This window comes from Quercus suber, unplaced genomic scaffold (assembly GCF_002906115.3).
Source record: "Quercus suber isolate HL8 unplaced genomic scaffold, Cork oak 2.0 scaffold_369, whole genome shotgun sequence".
Lineage (NCBI taxonomy): Eukaryota > Viridiplantae > Streptophyta > Magnoliopsida > Fagales > Fagaceae > Quercus > Quercus suber.
Genome location: NW_027069821.1, coordinates 25,078 through 37,916, shown reverse-complemented (window position 1 = coordinate 37,916; position 12,839 = coordinate 25,078). Strand labels below are relative to the sequence as shown.

Below are 12,839 nucleotides of genomic sequence, written 5' to 3'. Positions count from 1 at the left end.
CCTACAAACCTTTCCATCATAGCCTGGATTCCTCTTCAGAAACTTCAAGTATAACCGATTTAATTGGATGGATACCTGGATGAGGAAGTATTTTTATCAACTCAAGCACTAATCATGCTGTTACCTTCAATGTCCTTAATAGCTTGAGTTGGTCACTACTAATTAAAAAAATTTAGGGCTGTTTGGTAGAGTATTTTAGCAACAGGTTTTCAGTTTTTAAATAACATTAAACACATTTTCATACACTTTTTTATCCACGTGTATTTCAAAAAAATACAAATAATATTACTTAAATTCCTCTACCAAACGGACCCACTTTTTCAAAGCAACAGCTGAAGTTGCTGAGGAAGAAAATAAATAGTTACAATTTTTTTTCTTTTTTTGAGAAAGCAGTTATAAAATATTTAATGCAAATATATCTATTAATGTCATTTCAAAAAAGAATACAAATCATATTTCATAATTGGTGGGCCGACAACATTTTGCCCCACAATTATATTTCATATTCGGTGGGCTGACAACATTTTGCTTGGAGACACCAAATTTATAGTGTACACTGTATATAGACAATAGAGACAAAATTAGTAATATTTTTCAAAATTTTATTTTATTCTTTTAAGCTCATCTCGGAATTTAGACTATGCTTAAAATAAAATAAAAATCCGTCTCAAATTGATGTTCTTTTATTTATTTTGATGTGTTTCAAAATAGTCTTCCTTAACAAGTTAATAACTAAATTTTCTAATTTACTCTTTTTTTTTTTTAAATGTCAATACTATTCTTTCACTAGAATTTAAATTAAGGGAAATGTCATGTCCATAATATTTTCACATCAAATCATACATGACAAGTTATTACTGTAAGATTTTAAAAAGAATTTATGTGGGCCACATTTAAGTATTAAATAATGAAAACTCATGTCTTAAAGATTTTATTTGTGAAAAATGTTATGGAGAATAACAATTTCTAAGTAATTCTCAATTTGTATTACTTATTTGGTTAATAAACACCTTGAAGTTACAAGTTTTCAACTCCTTGATAGAAGGAGGGTTATGAAACAAATCTTAATTTAAAAGGGTCCCTAGTCTAGCCTATATATATAGCATGTCTCCATCAAATGGAAATATGTAAAGTAAAGGTCATAATCTAGAAGAAACTTTTTATAGATATACTATCATATAGTAAGTCTTCTTTTTCTCTAAACACTTAACAGCTATGGCTGAAGTTATGTTTATGTTTGTTTTGTTTCCGCTACATTCTAAATTTTATCTTACCATTACGGGTTGCAGTTGGTGGACAATTTAGTGATAGGTTTAAATTAGAACAATAACAACTTATCACTTATAATTTGTTGTAAAATATTGCGAATGTAATACTTCTATTAATTAGGAGTCCGGTTAGCTTTTCTTTTAAAAAAAAAAAAAGTCCAATTAAAAAATGCCCTTAGAGTATTTGTTAATGAACTATATTAGGAAAATTTTAAAACTATTTTTATGGGAAATAGAAAAAGCTATTAAAAATTTAATTTTTTTTTCCATAAAAACTTGAGAAATGTTATGTTCACAATATTTGTACAACATTTTCACAACAAACCTTAAATGGTATATTGTTACTGGTTGTTATGAATGGACAAAAAAGTAATTTGAGTTGTAGATTCAAATTAGAGCTAATAAAAACTTACAACTTATGATTTTTTGTGAAAATATTGTGGATGTAGCTAGGGATGACAATTATGCCCCGCTCTACTTGAATACAAAGCACTGGTGGCCGAACTCCGAGTAACCATGAAGCTAGATGTAGTGGAGTTGGAGGTTTATTCAGATTCACAGTTGGTGGTGAGCCATGTTGAAGGGATATTTGAAGCGAGGGACCCCAGAATGGTAGAATACCTAAAGCTAGTACTATCAATGCAAGCAAGTTTTGGGTTGGTGAAGGTATCTCTGATTTCTAGAGGGAGTAACAATCATGCAGATTCCTTAGCCACTCTAGCTTCATCTATGGGAGATTGTATACCTCGGAATATCTCAGTAGAGTCATTGGAGCTCTAGAGCACAGATCATCTGTGCTGCGTAGCTGCAACCTCGACTGCCTCTCCGAGTTGGATGGACCCTATTATCTCATTCATCTTTGACGAAACACTCCCGAGTGAAAAGAAGGAAGCCAAGAAGATACAAAGAAAATCAGCCAAGTTTTGGCTATAAGTTGGGAAAGGACTATACTAACGATCTTGGGGAGGGGGGGGGGGGGCTTTACCTATTATGTGTGCACCCAAAGACTGCAATGGGACTCCTTGACGAATTGCTTGAAGGGTTTTGTGGGAGCCACACTAGTGTTGGCCCATCGAGTAATGACACAAGGATTTTGGTGGCCAAGTATGCAAAGAGATACCATGGAATATGTTAAGAAGTGTGACCAATGACAAAGGCATGCATCAAACATCCATTAGCTCAGAAGGAATCTCAATCCAATTTCTATTCCATGGTCTTTCACTTAGTGGGGGCTAAATATTATAGGCCCATTCCCTCAAGCCACAGGTAATAGGTGGTTTGTTATAGTAGCGACTAATTATTTTACCAAATTGGCAGAAGCCGAGGCTTTGGCAAACATCCGATATGTCAATGTGAAGAAATTCATCTAGAAGAACATTGTCACTAAGTTCGGGATACCAAAAGCCCTAGTCTCAAACAACAGACTATAATTCGAAAGTAAGGCATACAAAAAGTACTATAGTGACCTCAGGATTAAAAACATGTATTCGTCACTGACATATCCTCAGAGCAATGGTTAGGCCAAAGCCACGAACAAAGCTATTGTCAATGGACTGAAGAAGAGGTTGGATAGTGCCAAAGGAGAGTGGGCCAAAGAATAACCCCATGTGTTGTGGGCTTACCGGACCACACATAGGAGGTCCACAGGGGAAACCCCCTTTTCCATAACATTTGGAATAGAAGTAGTGATACCTATGGAAGTTGGCTTGTCAAGCATTAGAACTGCAGATTTTTCCTCGAGTACAAACAACGCGTCCATGATTGAACAACTAGATTTCGTGGAATAGAATAGAGAAATAACATTTATTAAGTACTAAGTTGCAAAAAATTCAAAGAAAAACTCTACGCTATAAAAGAAATATCACACCCCTAGACTCCCTTCCCCCACCTAGCGCTCCATCTCAGACAAGACAATGAAGTCCATCGTGCCAGTTCCTTGAGATTATTAGGTAGTCCTCATTCAGGCCTTTGTTAGTTTCAAGAAGACAAAATATCAACCTGACGAGAGAGTTCCTAGTCTGAAGGTAGTACCCAGAGCCGGAGCTATCATAACAGTTGTATACCCAGTTAATTTCGTGGTGAGTAAGGTTGATACCCATCTTTTTGTTTAGCCAAGCTATGCTATTAACTACTTGGAAAAGGTTAGGGGAACATTGGGTAAGACAAATCCTAAAGAATAACAAAAAATCCCTCATGACCTTATCTATGGGAATCCTCATTCCACCTTCTATGAAGTTAATCATCGGAATGGCCACAACCCTTGTCGGCCTTTTCATGTATTGTTTCCCCACTTCACAGTGTCAATAGAAACATTAGAAGGAATGCCATATTTGGTTTTAAAGGACTTGCTTTTCTTGGGAGTATCTACTAAGTTAGCAAACCTACACATCCTAAGGAGAGTAAAAACAAAAGAAAAACTAAAGGAAAAACTCTAATGACCAAGGATCGAAGGAGGTGCAAGAAACTTACATAATTGGGAGCACAAGTCTTCAGGCAACTTTTTTTTGGTTTTGAGAGACTTCTTTAAGGGTGAGAATGAGCCCCAACCCCCCTTTATATATGTGGAGAAGGGGCTGCAATTTTCCCGCTCGTTTACCAAAGAGAAATAGCTCGACCGATCTTCATCTCTTTGTAGAACGTGGGGAACACGTAGCCGCCTACAACATTAACTATAGCATTAGGAAGCTGAAATGTTGGGAACATGCAGAGCCATTTGAAAAGACACACTTATGTGTTAAAATATGATGCATGTATTAGCACCCCTGCTCCTGACCAAAACCCTACGTCCTCAAATATCCAAGGAAGTGGAGTTTTGGGGGGCTATTATGGGGGGTTTGGGTGTGGCACCCTTGTTAAAACAAGCTCAAGGAGTGACCAGGTCCGACCACCTTCAAACTAGGCTCAGCCCAATTGAGATACCCAGTTTAACCGACGAACAAGTAAACCCGAGGAAAACCTCACACCTGAGGAGGCACCACAAAGGTTGTCTCAAAGAAGACGAGGGGGTACCCACCTGAATTAAGAGCTAGAAAATTGAAGAAGGCTGCATTGACGAATGTATGCAAGAGAGAAAGGAAGCGTCCCAATAAAACAACCATCACCTCTGCATTAAATACACTGCAACAACCTAGCTTGCCGCATTATAGGCAAAATGACACTTGAAAAGTGCCCACACAATTTGTATCTTACTCAACCACCACTAGCAAGGCAAGGATGGGACAAGTATCTAAGGGAAGCTTAGCAGCCCTCCAAGTGAAAGGCTAAGATGGGAACCAGGTGGTCATAAAAGGGGAAAGATCCCAAGTGAATAGGGATTGGAAAAACAAAAACTCAAACTCAGAATATAAATTGTAAAGTTCTCTCAAGTGTAATAATGATCCTCGGCCAGCCTGAGGAGAAAGATAAATAAGAAATTTGATCTTTTTCTATATCCTTATTATTGATAAATCATGGATTCATCCCTTTTCTTTTATTCTCCAAGCTGTTAAGTCAAGAAGCCCAAGCGTTGGCCCACATACTCATTTCTAAAAATAAATTGTATTGGGCCTAAATCAAAACCTTAAATTGGAGCTTAGGTTTCTCAGTTTTTATCCCATACAGATACGAATCTAATTTTGACAACTATGCAATTGAGGTTGAGTCAGCGTTAATTTTGATTTTTTTTTTTCTAATTCTGATATTTGTAAGTGTAGGTATTTCATGAGGAATAAATAAGGGCCTTTTATCTTTTCACTTAGTGGAATCACGGCATTTTATGTATTAAATTTTCTATTTTCTCTCATTCATCACCTATTGTTTGATTGTATTGGTTGTAATTGAATTTGCAATGCTTTTATTATCAATAATACTTATTGATTGAAAAAAAAAAAGGTCAAATTGTTTTTTTTTTTTTTTTTTTTTTTTTTAAAAAAAAAAAAAAAAAAAATTGATGTTTCTAATTAATGGAGATATTTAGGATCCGTTTAATACATATGTTTAAAAACTGAAAATTGTTGTTTGAAAATATTTATGAAAATACGTGTGAGTGAAAAAATGTATAGAAACTAGAAATATATGTAATGTTGTTTAAAAACTGAAAATTGATGTTTGAAAACACAAACCAAACACCCTTATAATTTGAACTTCCCCTTCCCCTCTTAAAATATTATCTAACCAATTTGGTCAAACTCTCCAACACTTGTGTAAAAAAGCGAGTTGCAAGTGGTGAAATTTCGTAATTTTTTTTTTGTGATATCTCTCTGGCGGTTTACATTTGATATTCACGAATGAACACTCTTTTTAAAGGAAATTGAAATATCTACACTCAGACCAACATTCACTTTGATAGGACCATCGAATTTAACGGTCAAACTTGGTTAGATATTGCATTTTGCTATAAAACTTCTAGATTTGGCTTAATTTGACTATTTTAACCAGTTGTTTTTCCGACTCAAATTTGATTTTTCTCGATTTTCATGTCTATTCGAAGAAAAAATATATTATTATAGGTAGAGAGGGTAAAAGGGGTAGTGACACCGACAAATCAAATTAGAGTCCTATCCAGGCATTAAATAGAGATCAAATGAAATCTTAAACGTACAGTTTAATCTAGTTTTATATGGAATTATGATTAACAAAACTGAGGGAAACACTAACATTTGGCTTCCCGGGTTGGAATTGGCAGGGGAAGAAGGTTTATGTATCATACGTTAATACATACACCTGTTACATATCAGCAATATTTAAAGATTTTGTGTGGTTAGCAAAAAAATAAAGATTTTGTGTTGTTTAGATACTTCAAGTAAGCATTGAGCCAAAAAATAAAATATAATTACGAAACTGTATATACATGCCAGTGCCATCCAGCTTTAATTAAGAATATCCGAATCCTAGTACCACAAACTAAAACTTTTCAAGCTCATCTAGATTTAAGAATGACTTAACTTGAGAGAAGTGATAATCTTTTTGTATAGTATAATACCTTTTTTTTTTTTAAACCGTATAGTATATTACTTTATTCCTTCAGCCCCAAGAAAAAACAAATTTTATATATCCATACAAATATAATGGAGCCTGCAACTTTGGAATCGTTTACCAATTATTTATTTTTTAAAAGTGAAAGCCCGATTATATTATTCTGACACGTTGATGAATAAAAAATTATCACTTAGAAAAAGAATTCTGGGCTTCCCCAAAGTTTTGTTAGTTGTGATATTGTGTGATTTACTATAGCTTTTTTTTTACGGAGAATTTACTCTACTTTTTTTTTTTTTTTTTTTTTTTTGAGAATCAAGTCAATGCTTTTATTAATCAAAGAATACAATCATGGATAACAAGCTGTTGCACATCACTTGGGATGTCATTTGACCAAACATGGGGACAAGGAATAGTTTTTACAGCCTTAGCCAGTTTATCTGCTACGGCATTTCCTTGTCTCTTTACGTGCATAAAGGTGGCTGAAACAAAGTTCAAAGCCAAGGCTTTTATATCATCTAGAATATGACCAAAAGAGCTGAAGCAAGGAAAGCCCGAGTTGATAGCATTTGTGATGGATTCTGAATCCCCTTCAAAAACCACGTCTGCCAATCCCAGCTGAAGAGCGAATCTAACGGCTTCTCTACATGCGATGGCCTCCACCTCATCTACTGTAGTAGGCAGAACCGTTTTGTCTGAGAGAGCACCACACACCCTTCCATCTGCATCTCTGACTACTACACCAACTCCCGACTGCCAGATTTCTTTAAACAGAGCTCCATTGTAATTGACTTTGTGCTGTGATATCTGGGGTGGGTACCAACGTGTTGCACCTGCGGGCCTAAACTCAGGTATGGGAGGCCCTTGTGCTAACCAGTATTCGAGTAATCTCTCTCTCATGTCTTGGTACAGCAGATGGAACGGAATGGAAGATGCGTGCATTCTTGCGGCATTTCTTTTGTTCCATATACTCCATGCAGCAAAGGCAAACCGTTCAGCCAGGTTTGGTGCATCTAAACTTGTGATACCAATCCACAGGTCTCTGAAGTCCACGAAGCGCATGGAGAGGTGATTTCTGAGGATTTCTTCTTTCCACCAGACCTCCTTGAGTGCTTGGCAGCCCCATAAGGCATGAACAGAGTCCTCAACTTCCTCATTGCACCATTCGCATAGTGCATTCTTTGTTACATTCCTAGCCAGCAGATTCTTTTTGGTGGGGAGTGAATCACGACAAGCTCTCCATAGGAAGTGAAATTCTTCTCCAACAGCTTGTTTGAGCTGAAGTATCAAATGGACTAGGAGTGGACAAGACCGGCTTAGACATCAGCATTTTGTACTCACTCTTGGTCGTGTATCTCCCTGACTTGGTGACAGCCCAAATGAGAAGGTCAGGGACCCGGTTTGAGCTTAGAGGGATGCCAAGAATCTGTTGGGCTTCATGGGGAAAGAATTCCTGCGTTACTCGCTCTATAATCCACCTTGGGCCTTCTTCATCAATAAGAGCACATACCTTTGCATTCATAGGGAGGTTTTTTTGGGGAGAGATGATATGTTTTGTTGACATATCAGGCAGCCACTTATCACCCCTAATCTGCATTGAAGTACCATCCCCAATCCGCCAATATGCTCCTTGCTTGACCACCTCCCTTGCCTTGAGAATGCTTTGCCAAGCATATGATCCATTGGATTTTACCCCACTTTCAAGAACTGAGCACGTGGGGAAAAACCTTGCTTTGAAGACTTTGTAGAACATAGAATCGGTATTATGGATTAATCTCCAAATCTGTTTGCCTAGGAGAGCTAGATTAAATTTTTCCAATTCCCTAAAGCCCAAACCACCATGTAATTTTGGCAAGCAAAGTTTTTTCCAAGCTATCCAATGGATTTTTCTTGCCTCACCCGAATACCCCCACCAAAATTTTCTAGTCAATGCTTCAATGTCCTTGCACAAGTTTTTGAGGAGTTTGAAACACCCCATAGTGAATGTCGGCATTGCTTGGATAACCGCTTTGATTAGGATCTCCCGACCAGCTTGTGATAGGAGTTTTTCTTTCCATCCTTGGATTTTGTGCCACACTCTCTCTCTAATATAGCTGAAGGTTTCCTTCTTTGCTCTCCCTACAAATGATGGCATACCCAAATATTTCTCATAGTGAGTCACCACCTCAACCCCCACCAAGTCCTTCACCCTATTCTTGATGTTATCTTGAGTATTTGTGCTGAAGAATAATTGTGTTTTGCCACGGTTGATTTTCTTCCCTGACGCTTCTTCATACACTGTGAGGATATTCATTACTTTTTGGCAATCAGTATCATTGGCTCTACAAAAAAGCAAGCTGTCGTCTGCAAAGAATAAGTGGGTGATTTTTGGTCCTTCTTTGCAGACAGACACTCCACGTAGTTCTCCATTGTCAGCTGCCTGTTGTATTAGAGAATGAAGACCTTCTGCACATAAAAGAAATAAGTAAGGTGATAGAGGGTCTCCTTGGCGGAGACCCCTACTTGGATGAAAAAAACCATAAGGCTCTCCATTAATCATGATAGAGAAAGAGACCGAACGAAAGCAACAACCCACTAGAATCCTCCATTTTCTATCAAATCCCAATCTCTCCATGATTTTATCCAAGAAATCCCATTCAACCCTATCATATGCTTTACTTATGTCAAGTTTTAGGGCCATGAACCCTGTTTTGCCTTTTCTTTTATTTTTTAGGTGGTGAAGTGTTTCAAAGGCAACAAGAATGTTATCAGTAATGAGACGATCTAACATGAAAGCACTTTGAGTCTCAGACACAAGTGTAGGGAGGATTTTTTTGAGTCGGTTGGCTATGGTTTTAGAGATTATTTTTTATATGACATTGCAAAGGCTTATGGGTCGGTAATCTTTTAGGTTTGTTGGTGATTTTGTTTTGGGGATGAGGGTAATGAAAGTATGGTTTAGATTTGGAGGCATTATTCCCGAATTTAGGACAGATAAGGTTGCATCTAAAACATCAGACCCAATAGTGTTCCAATAAGATTTGTAAAAAAGTAGGGGCATACCATCGGGTCCAGGGGCTGTCATAGGTTTCATTTGCTTGAGTGCTTGCTCCACCTCCAAGGCTGTGAAAGGTTGGGTTAGGTCAGCATTCATTTGTGGTGTCACTTTGGGCTCGATCCCTTGAAGGATTGGATCAAACCCGGCTGGGTTGGCTGTCTGGAAAATAGATTGGAAGTACTGCACAAAGGCCTCCCCGATCTTCTGTTCATCCTCCACAACTTCCCCACTATCAAGGGTCAGTTTAGATATGAAATTTCTTCGGTTTCTCTGGTTTGCCCGGCTATGGAAATAGGCTATGTTAAGGTCTCCCGCTTTCAGCCAATTCACCCTTGATCTTTGCTGCCAAAGGCACTCTTCCTTGGTCATCAAATCATGCACCTCAGCCTTTAGAATTCTCACCTGGGCATGGTTGGAACCGTTCATGGAGTTTGCTTCTGCCTGCATTAGCAATTTTTTCTTTTGTTGCAGCATGCGACAGATGTTGCCGAAAAAGTGTTTACTCCAAGACTGAAGAGATAATCGGCAAGCCTCTAATTTTTTTTCCACTCTGTCCATCGGATTTTCCATTGTATGGACCTCCCATGAGTTTTTTATCACCGCTTCATACCCTTCATCCTTCATCCAAACCGCTTCAAACCTAAAAGGTTTTCTTTTCCTGTAAAACCGAGCATTTTCATCTTCTGTACATATCCATAATGGGCTATGATCCGAAAGCGAACCTGAGATATGATGAACTCTGGTTGATGGGAACATTTGGATCCATGGATTGGTTGCTACTCCTCTGTCCAATCTAATCCAAGTCACTGTACCATCAAATTGGTTATTGCACCACGTGAACGGCAAACCAACAAAACCCAAATCCTGGAATCTACAGAAGTCAAGGGCTTCTCTAAAGTCAATCATTTGTCTCTCCCGTCGCATTGCACCACCCAGTTTCTCTTCTATTCTGACAATTTCATTGAAGTCTCCCGTACAAATCCAAAGGAGATCCATTTTGTGGCTTAAATGTTTTAGTAGTGCCCAAGAGTGTTCCCGGTTGGCCGTTACAGGGTTTCCGTAAAAACCCGTAAACCGCCAGGCGTCATCCACTCCTAGGTTCACCACTACATCAATGTAAGTGGGTGTTGCATCTAGCACGTGTAGATTGATGTCTCTACTCCAAAACAGTGCAAGGCCACCACCAATATTGAGTCTAGAGACTATGTGAACATTGTCTAGATGCAGTTTTACCCTTAAATTCTTCATGTAAGAGTCTTTTGATTTTGTTTCCATGAGAAAAACAATTGTGGGAGCGTATTTTTTCACCATCTCGGTGAGTTCCTGAACTGCACATGGTCGTCCTAAACCACGGTAGTTCCAGCTTATGGTGTTCATTGATGTCGACGGGGCTGCCTAGCAGCCACCACCGTTGGGCAAGCTTCTGGGGATTCCTCATAGGGCACTGAGATTTTTTTTGTTGGACGGCTACCTTCTTCAGACTCATCACTTCTTTTATGTTTTCTCTCAATCATGAGCACGTCATTTGGGTTGCTTTGTATGTCACGTGGGATTCTAACCCATGTTGATTTGGTTGGCAAAGGTTTGGTTTGGCTTTGTGTGATATTTGTGGGCTGGTGATTGGTACATGGCCCAATAGTGGTAGGGATGAGGTGGGGTTGGCTTTGTGTGGTGATGGTGGGCTGATGAGTGGTGCATGGCCCAATAGTGGTAGGAGTGTGTTGGGATAGAACTTTGGGCTTGAGGTCCAGTTTGGTCTCGGTATTAGAGTGTGAGGAGTTAAAAACTTTCTCTTTATCATCAATGTTGGCATTTATACTGGATTTTTCAACGGTTGCTTCCTCTGTGCCAGAGATACAGCCGTTAGGAACATTCAATGCTTGATTCGCCTTCCATTCAGCTACAGATTGATGAGCAATTATGACCTCATTTATTGCCATGGTAGTGATAGTTGTTGGGATTGTCGCCGGGGTTGGTGGAAGGTCACGTGGTTGGGATGGCGGTGATTGGATGTTTGAGGCAGTGGGAGTTTGTGGTGGTGGTTTTTTGCTTTTTGGGTGTTTTGGTCTGGTTCCAGGTACAGTAATGGAGGTTTTTCAGGTGGTGATGTCTATCTCTGCTCTCATCCAATCCCCAAAATTTTGGTCTGACTTTTTCAGTGATCCTTTGCTTCTCAACCAGCGTTCACAGTATCGGTCATCATGGGATACCAGTCCGCACCAGTAGCAGAAGTTTGGGAGGCGCTCGTACTTCAAAATTGCGCACCTAATGACAGACTCATCGGACCAAACCTTGCGTACCCTGTTCAAAGGTTTAGTTATATCAATTCGAACTCAAACTCGTAAATAATTTCCCTTACCTCCTTCACTTTCTGTATCAGTCATGAGTAGTGGTGTGCCCAAAGAGCTTCCAATGGCATCCCGTGTTTCTTGGTTAAGACATTGGACTGGTAGTTCATGGATTTGGATCCAGAATGTTGTAAATTGGAATGCAAGTGATGATAAGGGCACATTTGCAGTCACTTTCTCAAAGACCACAAGGTGTTTGTCATATGTCCAAGGCTCATATTCAATTACCCTGTCTAAATCACATTCGTCTTCAAAGTTAAAGAACAGGATGTTGTCGCCCATATCTTTAATTTGAACATCCTTTTTCGATCTCCAAAGTGGCCTGAACGTACGAGCCACAGATTCCACGTTGACGACTCGTTTTGTCAAAAATTTTGCAGCAAGAGTGAAAGTGTCAGGCTCTGCTTTCTTTGGGCAAGCGATTCCAGTTTCTTCTTCATCTAATAGGGAGAGTTTTTTCCATAATCCTTCAAGGGACTCCATGATGGTAAGTTGTACAGGTAGTGAGGTGAGCTGTGGTTGTGTTTTGGATGGTGATTTGGGACGCCCTACCAGTGCCAGAGCATTAGAGGGGGACGGGATACCTGTACGGGGACAGGGACAGAAAAGCTCCACTGGGGTTGAAAGGAACCTCAGAGAGCGACCGGGGAGTTTCCAAAGGTCAAATTGTTTGATCAATTAATGATAGAGGAATAAAAATCTACAATCATACTTTGAGTGTTATATTTTATGTTCCATCAATTGCATATTGTTACATTTAAAAAAAATTAAAAATATATATTTTTATTTAAATCAAACACATTACATACTATAATTGATGGAGTATAAAGTGAAACACTAAAAATTGGGCATAACATGGAAATTTGTCTCAAAATGAGAATTTTCAAAACAATTAAAATAAACAGGTCCCTCATGGAAAATGACTTTATGGTTTCATAATATAGAAATAATAAACCAAGGAAAATTGAAATGTAAATTGTAAAGCATCTCTTTCATAAAAAATAAATAAATAAAAATGTAAAGCATCTGTTAAACATGGCAAATCAAAGAAATGTATTAAACTTCATCTTATTAATGATTTAATCGTCACTTGAACAAGTGTGTATATATATATATATATATATGTATATATATATGCGAAAATTTATATTTTTGTCAATGTCTTTTAATATCTTGACTTAAATTATTATAAAGTTAGTAATAATCTGTTCAAAGTGTTAATTGTGTAGTCAG

The 12,839-nt window shown here is 38.2% G+C and overlaps 2 protein-coding genes across 2 annotated transcripts; both read right to left on the bottom strand.

The window, feature by feature from the left end:
• Window positions 1-6,557: 6,557 nt before the first annotated feature.
• Window positions 6,558-10,635, bottom strand: LOC112022404 (uncharacterized). The gene is made up of 3 exons (XM_065760463.1): window positions 9,264-10,635; window positions 7,563-8,666; window positions 6,558-7,516 (listed from the first exon to the last, which is right to left on the bottom strand). The coding sequence occupies exons 1-3, from the start codon at window positions 10,633-10,635 to the stop codon at window positions 6,558-6,560; spliced, it is 3,435 nt and encodes a 1,144-aa protein (XP_065616535.1).
• Window positions 10,636-11,591: 956 nt separating this feature from the next.
• On the bottom strand, window positions 11,592-12,089 carry LOC112022405 (uncharacterized). The gene has a single exon (XM_024054998.1). The coding sequence runs from the start codon at window positions 12,087-12,089 to the stop codon at window positions 11,592-11,594; it is 498 nt and encodes a 165-aa protein (XP_023910766.1).
• Between the last annotated feature and the right edge of the window lie 750 nt (window positions 12,090-12,839).

Excerpts from the sequence above, each read along its gene's own strand:
- LOC112022404 (XM_065760463.1), bottom strand. The coding sequence starts at position 10,635 with ATGAACACCATAAGCTGGAACTACCGTGGTTTAGGACGACCATGTGCA. Across the intron at positions 8,667-9,263 it reads GACAGCCCCTGGACCCGATG|AAGGTCTTCATTCTCTAATA; the intron begins GTATGCCCCTAC and ends TTTTATGTGCAG. Across the intron at positions 7,517-7,562 it reads AGGGAGATACACGACCAAGA|TCCATTTGATACTTCAGCTC; the intron begins GTGAGTACAAAA and ends GTCCACTCCTAG.
- LOC112022405 (XM_024054998.1), bottom strand. The coding sequence starts at position 12,089 with ATGGAGTCCCTTGAAGGATTATGGAAAAAACTCTCCCTATTAGATGAA.